The sequence below is a fragment of the Pseudorca crassidens genome, chromosome 2 (assembly GCF_039906515.1).
Source record: "Pseudorca crassidens isolate mPseCra1 chromosome 2, mPseCra1.hap1, whole genome shotgun sequence".
Taxonomy (NCBI): Eukaryota; Metazoa; Chordata; class Mammalia; order Artiodactyla; family Delphinidae; genus Pseudorca; species Pseudorca crassidens.
Genome location: NC_090297.1, coordinates 110,733,584 through 110,744,800, shown reverse-complemented (window position 1 = coordinate 110,744,800; position 11,217 = coordinate 110,733,584). Strand labels below are relative to the sequence as shown.

At 50.6% G+C, this 11,217-nt stretch overlaps 1 protein-coding gene across 1 annotated transcript in view; it reads right to left on the bottom strand.

Annotated features, from left to right (window-relative positions):
- The window catches only part of INTS3 (integrator complex subunit 3), a 39,100-nt gene that overhangs the window by 8,281 nt on the left and 19,602 nt on the right, over positions 1–11,217 (bottom strand). The window contains exons 7-19 of the mRNA XM_067727854.1: positions 9,814–9,958; positions 8,599–8,728; positions 7,224–7,321; positions 5,635–5,826; positions 4,583–4,670; positions 3,998–4,077; positions 3,447–3,538; positions 2,996–3,102; positions 2,066–2,185; positions 1,559–1,688; positions 1,041–1,095; positions 709–812; positions 135–179 (exon numbers count right to left, since the gene is read on the bottom strand). Of these exons, the coding sequence (XP_067583955.1) occupies positions 135–179; positions 709–812; positions 1,041–1,095; positions 1,559–1,688; positions 2,066–2,185; positions 2,996–3,102; positions 3,447–3,538; positions 3,998–4,077; positions 4,583–4,670; positions 5,635–5,826; positions 7,224–7,321; positions 8,599–8,728; positions 9,814–9,958 (1,386 nt within the window). The remainder of the gene's footprint in view (positions 1–134; positions 180–708; positions 813–1,040; positions 1,096–1,558; positions 1,689–2,065; positions 2,186–2,995; positions 3,103–3,446; positions 3,539–3,997; positions 4,078–4,582; positions 4,671–5,634; positions 5,827–7,223; positions 7,322–8,598; positions 8,729–9,813; positions 9,959–11,217) is intronic.

The following is an 11,217-nucleotide window of genomic DNA, read 5'->3' as shown; positions in this document are numbered from 1 at the left end:
CCACTGCATACCCCTCCTCCTGGAGAGGGAGCCCCATTACCCCAGGACAGAAGCATAAGTGTGCTGATAGGGAGGATGGATGGCAGAGCAGCATCTCCTACAGCTGGACCTAAACATGAGGTAGAGAGGCTTACCTAAATATTAGGTAGAGAGGCTTCCCCACAGATTCCTCCAGGGACCTACAAGAGAAGGGTGATATATGAGAGTCCATGTGAGGGGAGGAAGGGTGGCTTGCAGGCAGATATTATGGACAACCAGCTTGAGGCTAGATGCCAGCCTGCTCCTTTCCTAACCAACGTTAAACTTCCCACTGCCCCGGAGGCTTGCTTACAGAGAAATCAGGTTCCTAACACTGAGCCAAAATCTAGTTGTTGTCATTGCAAGTGAGATTCTTGCCCTTCAGGGCGGTTCCAGGCAAGGGTCCAATCCCACCTGAAGCAGCAAAGGCTGGGGCTGCTGGGTGCAGCAGCAGGAGCAGGACGCACAGGAGGGGTGCTAGGGCACTGCCCCAGTACGCTCGCTGTTTGGCAGGCAAAAAATAAATCCTCGTTTAAATGAATCAGTATGTGTGAGAATAAAAACAAGTGAAGAGATGATTTTTCCCAAGTCCTCAGCAAGGTGCCTCTAGGACTTGGGTCATCCTTCTAGCTCCCTGAGGCCGAGGGGTGGGGGTGGGGTGGGGGAGTAGTCAGGAAAGATGAGCCTTACTCCTCAGTGATCTCCTCGGGCAGCACCTCCCCTCGAAAGTGGCCCTTGAAGAGCTCCTGTAGGCAGGAAGCGAGGACAGACAGCTGCTCCGAGTCAAAGTCTTCCTGGGTGGTAAGACAAGGAGGGACTATCACCACCCAGGCCCAAGCCTCACTGCCCCCACTACCCAGAGCCTCTGAACTCATCGGCTTCTCCCTCCAGGATCAGCCGGCCCCTCCCCCATCCGAGGGGGACCCATCTAGAGTAGGGGAAGGAGGCAGTCAGATGCCTGCGGGGCTTTAAGCTGGGCAGGCTGGGCTGCTTCCTCCCTTAGGGGGTGGGTTCCTCCTCACCTCCAGGACCTGGTCCACGATTTCCTGCATGACCTCACACTGGGCCTCTGTATCACTGCAGTGCAGAAGGGAGAGGAAATCTCAGGGACGTAAATGATAGCAGAGGGCAGGACACACACCCAGAACAGCGTGCTCAAGCACACTCCCGTGCACAGAGAAAACAAAGGAGCTCTGTGGGAATCAGGCTGTGGCTGAGGAGGCCTCAGGGCAGAATCTGCTGCTCTCTGGGCAGAGGCCAAAGACACGGGAAATCCCCATAGTCCTGCGCTTCAGGTCTCAGAGGCTCCTCTACTCAGAACCTTGGAGTGAGAGCCTGGGATGCTGGGGAACATGGCTGCCCCCTCCCAGCCCACACCCTCCAACCCAAACTGCAGAAGGCATCTCCCATGCAGCTTCAACCACCTCTCCACACACCCCCACCACATCCCCTCCAAACCCACCACTCTGCCACCCCACTAAGCTCCAGGTAGAAGCCCAGGGCTGGACCTCCGGAGTTTGAGAGCAGGGCGGGCACCCACCTCCCCTTCTGAAGCTGGAGCACTTTGTCCCTCAGGGACTCATCCAGCTGGTCAAGGTAAGGGGTGATATCGACTGGCTCTTCCACCACTGTCTCCTTGATTGGGTGGAAGCGAAACTCTCTCTTCTTTCCTGAAGAGAGTGATTTAGGAAAGAATTCACTTGGCCCAGACACGAGAAGCAGAGACAGCCCCCTGAACAGTCTGGCCCTCCTGACATGCGCCTCGTGTGCACCGTTCACTCAGAGCTGTGAGTGCCTGAAGCACTTCCCTGAGTGTGTGCGTGTTCTAGCCTCAGGAAGCAAGAGAGGGCAGGGACCACTTCTCCTCTTTACCCTCCTGCTTCAGTGCCAAGTGCAGGGTTCTGCACCTTGGAGTCTCATCCAGGAATTCTGTTAACAAAACTAACTCAGAGGCAAAGATGACAGAGAGACTGCAGAGAGGCTGCTCCTGCCAACCAGTCCTCTCGGGATTGACACAAGCCTGAACTACCTCTGCTGCCAGCCTCACCTTTGCTGTTGAGATCCTCCTCATCATCACTAAAGGCTGCCTCTGCGTTGTCATAGCAACTCTCATCCTTGTCTGACATGTGGTTGTCCATCTCCATGGAAACTGGCTCCTCAATTTTGACTTGGGAGTAAAGAAAGACAAGGCATTATTTGATGGCCTCCTCTGTCCCATGCTCCTGGGAAAGGGAGACTAAAGGACAAGTGGGAGGAAAAGGAGTTCAGGACCTAAATGGAATATGAATTCTGGAAGGACAGGCATCTTGTCCTTAACCCTCCAGGGCTTTTGGTGGGGATTTTGCTAGGAATGAGAGCAGCACAGAACCTGCCTCCTCTATGCTCAGCTGAGGATCAGCGAGTAGATAAGACCAGGTACAGTCCCAAGTGCTCTTTAATTTAAAACTAAGTTGGGAAGCTCTGCTTGGCTTAAGCCCTTACCCCAAAACAGAAAAGGAAGGGGGTGTGTGTGTGTGTGTGCGTGTGTGTGTGTGTGCGCGTGTGTGCGTGTGTGTGCGTGTGCATGTGTGTCTGGAACTGGAAGCAAGATTTGAGACCCAATATGACAGCCTCTCATCAGAGGCCAGGACCTGGGGCTGAGAAGAAAGAAGAGATGGGCAAAGCTTAAGTGAGATAAACACACATTCCATGAAGCCCTTCTACCTACTGAGGAGAGGTTAGTAAGAGAAAAAACTTGGAGTTAAGAGAGCAAGAGAACTTAGTGAAAAGCAGATAAGATTAGATGGAGAGGGAGAACCAAGGAAGATGACACAAAAATGAATAAAAGAAAAAACTAGGGAAAGAAAAATTGAATGGGACAGTGTCACAGGGTAGAGCACTACACAGGGATGACATCCTAAACAAGGGCTCTAGTCTGAGCACCCTGGATGTCTCCATCCCTCTTTTGAAACAGGTGATGGAATGGATGGGTCTGTACCTTCCACAGGTGGGCTGGGAGAACTGCAGAACTCAGGAAACTTCTCCCTCAGCATGGCCCGCAGCTCCTTATCCAATTTAGGGTTGTCAAATAGGGGAGCCAAATGCCTAATGGGGAACATGAATGAAGGTCAATATCAGAGCGCCTCACTTCTAACGCAACATGGAGTTAAGCAAATAGGTTTAAGCCCAACTGGGACAATTGGGCCATACTCAGATCCTTAGGAAGGGTCACCAGGGCACAGGGAAGGCATTTGGTGCCCTCTGCAAGAGAGAAATTCCTCTAAGAGTCAAGAGGACATATGCCTAGCAGTCTGCGGTGGAGCCAGTACTTTTTATACCTCTTGAGGGAAAGGGTCAGCAGTGGTACAGCAGCATCTGGATGTGCCCGACCTAGTGAAAAATGAGACAACAACCCATTTCCCTGCCCCACAGACACATAAAGTCCTTACGCCAGGACCCGTTTCTCCACAATGTGATTGAGTGAGGAAAAGACACCCTGCCGCACATGGCCCTCCAATGGTGGATAGAAGTTGGGAATGATCTGGAAGGGAAGAAGAGGAGGAGCGAATGAGCACAGGACTTTCCATCCAGAGTGTTCTGCTGAACTAGATCTAAAAAGCTGCTTTGGTTTTAATCAGGAGACACTGGGAAGTATGGCTGCAGAAAGGACTGGAATGTTCCTGATTGTCCTGTGCTGCTAAAATGGGAAACTCTTACTCAACCTAGCTGCTCCTCAAGGAGACCAGATTTTACCTTGAGTCATCATCCTTGAAGCTGAGAAACCCAGTGGAGACATGGAAAGATTCAACTGGAGACAGTGGGAATGAGGAAAAGAAGCATTCACTAACTTGGGAGATAGGACCCATGGCCATGACCCACTTCTGCTCCCACAGTCAAGGGGCACTGGGAAGACCTATGCACTGACCTACAAGGTTAGAAGGGACACACACTTAACTCTGCTCAGGCAGCATGGGGAGAAAAAAAGGCCTATGGCACTTACACGGCACATGAAGTCCAGGAGTGTGGCAGTGATGGCTGGGTGGGGCTTCATAGAGTGATGCATGACCAGGATGGCTGGCTCTGGAGAATGTGGAATTAAAGGGTCCCCCCACATCAGACAGTCTATTTCCACCTCCATAAAATGAGGTATCAATATGTATGAATGGCTCCAGAGAAAGCTATGTCTATCCCCGCCCCCCTCGTCCTGCTGAGCAGACCCAAAAGCAGACAACCCCCAAAACAGCTCATAGCCCTCGTCTCCCTTCTTGTCCCCAGCATTCAGCTTGGAGGAGGGAGGTAGTAGGAGAAGAGAAGCAGGAGCTAGCACAGCCTCTTCCTCTGCCTGGGCCCTCCCCACTCAAGCCCAAGCCTAAGGCTATGGGGTGAAGGGGGTGGAATGATCGCTTAGCCTCATCAAAGCAATTTTCCTTTTAGGTCAAGGGAGCAGTGATGAGGAACAACGGAACTGCTCCCAGATAAGCTGCCTCCACACCACGCTGCCCTCAGATTTATGGCCGCTATCACTGAGACAAGGCAGCAGGGCTTGGGGGATGGGGAGTGCTGCTGCCTGGTCTTGGTCACATACCTATGTTCATAATGCTATCCTTGTCTGGGCTAAAGAACAGCCAGTCGTAAAACAAAGCCAGCTTGGCATTAGAGGCAGCGACGTTTGACTGGAAAAAAAAGAAGAAAAAAGAGGGCTAGTTTCATCAACCAGCTCCCTTTCCTTCAGAAGCTCAAGGCAGATTCCAGGGCCCACATGACTGCTCCATCCATGAAATACAGTTTCTAGTGAGACAGGGTAGAACCCCCCGCAGGGTTGAAGGCACCCAAATCTGTATATGAGTGTGAGTACCCTGTGGTCTCACCAACCAATGGCCTGGGTTCTCACGCATTCAGTAGAACACATCCTTGATCCCACAGGGAGAACAGCTGGGCCTAGCGGGGCGGTCCCCTGATCACCCCTGAGCTGAGACACTCAGACTAGCCCCGCAGCTGCCTGTGCTGAGCTCCCCAGGCACATTCCTGAAGGAAAGACCCTTAGGCATAGCTTGTTGTTATATCTGAATCAGCACATTCCAAGGACCCAGTCAGACGGGGGAGGGGGAACTCTGTCAGAAGAGGTCAGAGGGCAGCTAGATGCCAGAGAACAAGTTTCCCACCCCGGGCACAGGGAGGAAACGCTGGGAAGGAAATGGCTCCACTGCGGATTCACTATGTTTGGAGAAGGGAAGTATCCAGAGCTGATGCCAAAAGGCATGGAAGTGAGGGTCTAAGGAACACAAGACCTGAATCTGAGTCAGGAACAATTCAGAGGAATAATCACATGTGGCTTCTGGAAGCTGATAGGAAAGACAGGGATGCCTCCGAAACCCAGGCTTGGAGATTGGCAGTAAAGGTATAGACGAACCTGTTCAACCCTAAACCCACATGGGAAATAAAAAGTGTAAGTAAGCTTCTAGAGACACTAAGGGAGGCGGGGCAAAGGCTGAGACACTCAGGAAGAAGAGAGCGAAAGAAGGGTCCTTAGCGGTCGGGTGGCCCAGAGGGTCAGGAAGAAGCATGGAAGTGTGAGACACAAGGGAAAGAGGGGCCCTTCACCACCCAGCAGCCTCCACCCCATGCCCAGCCCCTCACCGTGCATGTAGTCAGAAGCCAGCCAATGATGGCCCACCGGGGCAAGATATCTGAACTCAGCACTTCATTAGAAGGGTGGACAACCCCACAGATGTAGCGAATGAGGTCACAGCGCAGAGACTGACTGTCTGGGGTTGACAGGTACTGGCGCTGGAACCAATCCTGGTATCGCTTTTGTTGACCAAACCGCACCTGGGGGAAGAGGACGTTAGAAAGAAAGCTGGGAAGGGAGGGTGGGGTCTCTGGACAGAGGGAAATGAGCACCATTCAACTCTAGGCTTGACCTAGACCTCAATTTCTTCCCACAACTTATTCATTAATTCGTATTGTCTCTCAAGTCTCCCTGCCTTTGGGAAGACATCCTGATTTAAATCTTCCTTGATTTAAAAAAAAAAATGTTGTCTCCGCAGCACTGACTGAAAGCTTCCTGAGGCTGAATGACCTAACAGGATCATTATCCAAAGCATACAGACTCTCCAAACCTTTCATCAAGTCCTTCCCCTAAACAGACTCTAAGTGGATACAAATAGCAACCCTAAGGGGAAAGATCTAGATTTCCTCTTCTATTCCCAATTCAACCAAAATAGAGAGCAGAAAGGTTAAAAAAAAAAGCAAAAAAACACTAAACCAACACCGTCCAATAGAACTTTCTGCAATACAACTTTCTAGATGGTGGCTACTGAGCGCTTAAAATGTAGCTACTCCAACTGAGGTATTGAATTTTAAATTATATTTAATTTTAACTAATTTAAATTGCAACACGTGGCTAGTGGCTACCACATGCGACAGCCCAGATCTAGACAGTTCTCCTGTATGACTTGGGAAACCGTAAGTTGGCTAGAGCAGTGGTTCCCTAACACCAGACTGGCTGCAGAGGGATTGCTGCCTGGAAAGTCTGTTACAAATACAGATTCCACAAGTAGATTCTCTGGGAGAGTAAGACCCAGGAAGGTGTATTTTTTTTTTTTTTTTTTTGCAGTACACGGGCCTCTCAATGCTGTGGCCTCTCCTGTTGCGGAGCACAGGCTCCGGACGCGCAGGCTCAGCGGCCATGGCTCACGGGCCCAGCCGCTCCGCAGCATGTGGGATCTTCCCGGACCGGGGCACGAACCCGTGTCCCCTGCATCGGCAGGCAGACTCTCAACCACTGCGCCACCAGGGAAGCCCAGGAAGATGTATTTTTAACATGCTCCTCAAGCAATGCTGCCATAATTCAGCCATGTTTGGAAACCAAAAGGCCGTAGCTCTCTTCCTGAGAGGTCATGGTTCACCCAGAGGAACCGTGAGTTTAATTTCCCAGAATGAGCCTCTCACTCTACCCATTCATAGCACATTTCACACTTGTAAATTACATTATTTGTATACAAGTATTGGTTTAATAACTGCTGTAGGTAAACCGAAAGCTTCACAAGAACTGGAATTGTAAGCCTTGCTCAACACTGTATCCCCAGTTCTTAGCTCCATGCCCAATCACACACTTGACCACCCCTCCACCCGGCAGTAACCAAGCGTAAGACATCTACGGGCTGAAGGAAGAAGCCTAGGCCAGCACCTGCAGCTTCTCTTCCTGCTGCAGTAGGTTAGCTTACCCGGGATGTCATGAAGAGGAGCTTAGTCTCCATGTCTGGGGTTAAACGACATGCTAGGAATTTTCGAGATGTTCTTGACTGAAGAAGCTGTAGGATACCTGAACCAAGGGTGCAAGGGAAGAGAAAAGAGAAGGCTGAGGACCAGAAGGAATAGAAAGCAGGTGGGCAACCTGAGCCAGGTACTGATGGCCAGTGGTCTTGCTCATGGGGAAATTCTAAGACATGACCAAGAGGTCGAGCACAGGTATAAGTTGGGGTTCTAACCAGCACCTGAATGATCTGCTCCAACCAACCACCATCCCCAGGACCAAGATATATTCATTCTTTTCTTCTACTGGCCGTCCAGAGCCCCCTACTCACTTCACTCCAGGTGGCAACATGTGGGAAAGTTAGGGGAAAATACGGGGAGCCCTAGCCTCTCTTCCTGCTCCTGACCGTCCCATCACTGGGTCCTGGGATCAATGTGGGTTGTGGCATAAGCACGAGCTCTGGAGTCAGACAGACCTGGATCCAAATCCTGCCTCTGACACTTACTAGCTGTGTGGCCTTGGGCAAATTACTTAATCTCCTTGAACCTCATTTTCTTTACCTGTAAACATGGAAAGTAAAATATCTATCTTACAGGGGTGTCCTGAGGATTAAATGAGTTAACATACATGAGCCTAGCACACAGCAGGCGCTCAAAACAACTCAATACATGTTCAATATAAGAGCAGCACAACATGAGGTAAAACCAGGGCTTTCTTCTCCTTTCCTGACTACTGCACTAATGTTACGTGTGCACATGTACGCGCACACACGTGCGTGCTGGACGCGGGGTGGGCGAAGCTGCACAGTCACTGTTTAGACCATGAGGACCCTGGGAAGGGGAAGGGAAATGTAAAGGGCCTTGCTGGCAGAGGCACACAGAGACTCTTTTCCTCCCCCAAAGAGGATTTTGGCCAAGCTGGATCCTTGGAATTCAGAGGCATGAGTGCTCCTGGGGAGAAGCCTTCGCTTACAGGACAAATTCCAGCCCCTCTGCTGACTCAGTCTCACAAGCTGACCTCTGACACCCCTGACAGACTCAGTGAAGCTGGAAACCGGTCATCAGCTCCCCTCTTGAGCCAAAGAGCTGCCGGGACAGGAGGAGGAGGATCACAGCTCTCTGTCTCACTTTCTCTTAAATGACAGCTGGAGCCTGCCGAGTAGGGGCTGTCTGGGAGGGAAGCACCTGAACTGCCTGTGTGCCCTGCCGTTCCTACACCCAGCTGTGCTTGGCAGAGACTGCCCAGTCCCAAGCTTCCTCAATCTGACTGCCAACGCTCTCCTATCCACCAACCTCTGCCCTCTTGACACCACCTCTCAAGGACAGGCTGCCCCAACCCTTGCTTACCTGTGAACTGAGGACTCAAGGCCTGAGGGTTATGGATAATATCTTTCCAAAGCAGTTCAAATTCTGGTATCCTGGCAACATTCTGAAGTAGTCTTACGAGGTCTCGACCAATCATCAAACATTCCATGAACTAGATGGGGGGGACGGCAGGAAACAGGAAAGAGAATAGAAACATGGATTGTTTACCTGTTGCAGGGAGGAAGGAACAACATGTTCTAGGCAGGGGAGGAAAGAGGGTCGAAGGGGTTATACGATTTTTTCTGGAACCAAGGGTTGGCTCCAAGCTGTTCAGGGGAAGACAGCTGAAGTGGGGGACTGATATCAAGGATGAGAGGTTACTGGAAACTGCGGAAGCCCTGCTGGTTTTCACATTAATCCGTTGCCCTGTCCTCCGAGAATTGTTTCACTCCAGGTCAAGGGATACTAAGACTCAAAAAGGCTAGGGCTGGCAAGTTGAACCCCAGACATCTTACCCCAGAACTTGCTTGGTCCAACAGAACATTCCATGGTAATGGAAATGATTTCTATCTGTGCTGTCCAGAAGGATACCCATTAGCCACAGACGGCTCATGAGCACTTGAAATGTGGCTAATTCAACTAAGGAACTGAATTTAAAATTTTTATCTAATTTCAATTATTTTTTTAGGCCACGCTGTGCGGCACGCGGGATCTTAGTTCCCTGACCAGGGATTGAACCACGCCCCCTGCAGTGGGAGAACAGAGTCTTAACCACTGGACCGCCAGGGAAGGCCCTAATTTCAATTCATTTTAATTTATATTGCCACATGTGGCTAGCGGCCACTGCATTAGACAGCTTAACTCTAGCATCTGTCTCCCTTGGGAGATCTGACAGTGGACAATTCTCAATCCCACGTGATCCTGGCAATTACCCAGGTGGGTAGGTGGGGGAGACAACATAACAGTGGGAACACAAGACAGCTTCTGTCTGTGGTGTGCTGTGCAACAGTGTTCATGAAGCTGACCAGGAAAATCCCTCGGATGCCAGCGTAACCGGCAGCATTCTAGGAACCAGGGCTACTCCACACTAATTTCTCCACCCTTCTATCCTCATCTGTCTTAGAGTGATGAAAAAACAACCGACCGTGAACCACCTCCATCTCTCCAACACAACACCTCTGACCCCAGGTCACCACACAGAACAGAAAGAGGTGTCCCATCCTGGGTTTCACTTCCCCACACTGTTTTTGTCCTCACCCGCTCCCGAAGCAGTGAGATGCAGAAGTCCACCTCCTTCTGCCGCAGGGCCTGCAGCTGGGCGGTCCCATGGTGGTCCACGATGAGGCGGAGGTATGTGTAAACAGCCATGGCAATGAGGATGCTGCTCTTCAATACCCATTCCCTGCAGGGAGGGAAGACACTGGCACCTGTACTCCGTCTAGACCCTCCCAATTCACCCCCACACTTGGCTCCAGTGCCTCACAGATGTTTGATGACTAACACTGGGAGTAAGTTTTTGGTTCCTTAATTGGCCACTCCTGCTGTCGTTAACTATCTTGGACTATTAACTGGCTAAGGTAGGGACAACTTCCTCCCACTCTACCAAGTGCCCGATAAAGGTTAAGTGCTAAATAAAAGCAATCTCTCTACCACGTAAGAACTCAGCTTCCAGTAAAATAATTTTGTTTGTTGACTCCGTCACTCAAACATTAACTGAGTGCCTATCGTGTGCCAAGCACTGTCGAGGTACAAGGGACAGAGATAAGCCAGAGCTTCTGCCTGGCTCAGACTACAAAGAAAAAGGTTTGGAAGTGTCCCTCAGTCAGTGGTTCGTAAAGTGTGGCCCAAGGACCTCTGGGGATTACCAAGACCCTTTCAGGACCCTGGAGATTTCAGAACACACAGTGTCAGCTTGTCATTAGCAGCCCACCATGTCACAAACCTTCCCCTGGCTTGCTCTCTAGTCACTGATCCCACACTCCCAGTCAATGAGTCACCTGCCTTAAATCATAACCTGAAAAGAAGAACGAGATTTTGGATAGCAAACCTATTTTCCCGGGAGTTTTAGATGTTCCCTGAGGAAAGGGGGAAATGAAAGAGTTGTGCGTTCCCTGCTGCTTGAAAAGGGGTGTTAAGACACAGTGGGGAGATTACAAAGACTCCAATGCTGGCTCAAAGCACCAAAACTGGGGAGCTGTCTCCCCCAAGCAAGTAGTTTTTAAGGGCTTTGGCACCCCTGCTGGAAGGCAGGGAACCAGAGGAAGAAGACAGGGAGTTTAATTAATCCAACCAGGCAACATCCTGATTCCGGAAAAGTGCTCAAGCCACCTAATTAAGAGACTCTGGCCTTTTCCTTTCACAGAATGAAAGCAGCAGCCAAGGACACAGGGATGGGTCTCCCTCCCACACCTGCTATCTTTTAATTCCATAGCCCTAGAAACACTTGGGAAGGAGTGACAGGGAAGGTGTGGAAGAGGACAGTTTTAAACTTCTAGGGACTCACTTGCATCAAAGGATGTGAGTTTTTTGGAGGGCAGGAGAAAAGGTAGGGCAGTTATCTGACACCTGTACACTAAGACTGCACTCTAACTGCCCAAATGAGCGGAATTCTGCTTTAAGGTATGGGAACAGGAGGTATCTGGCACCAGGGACAAAATGAGA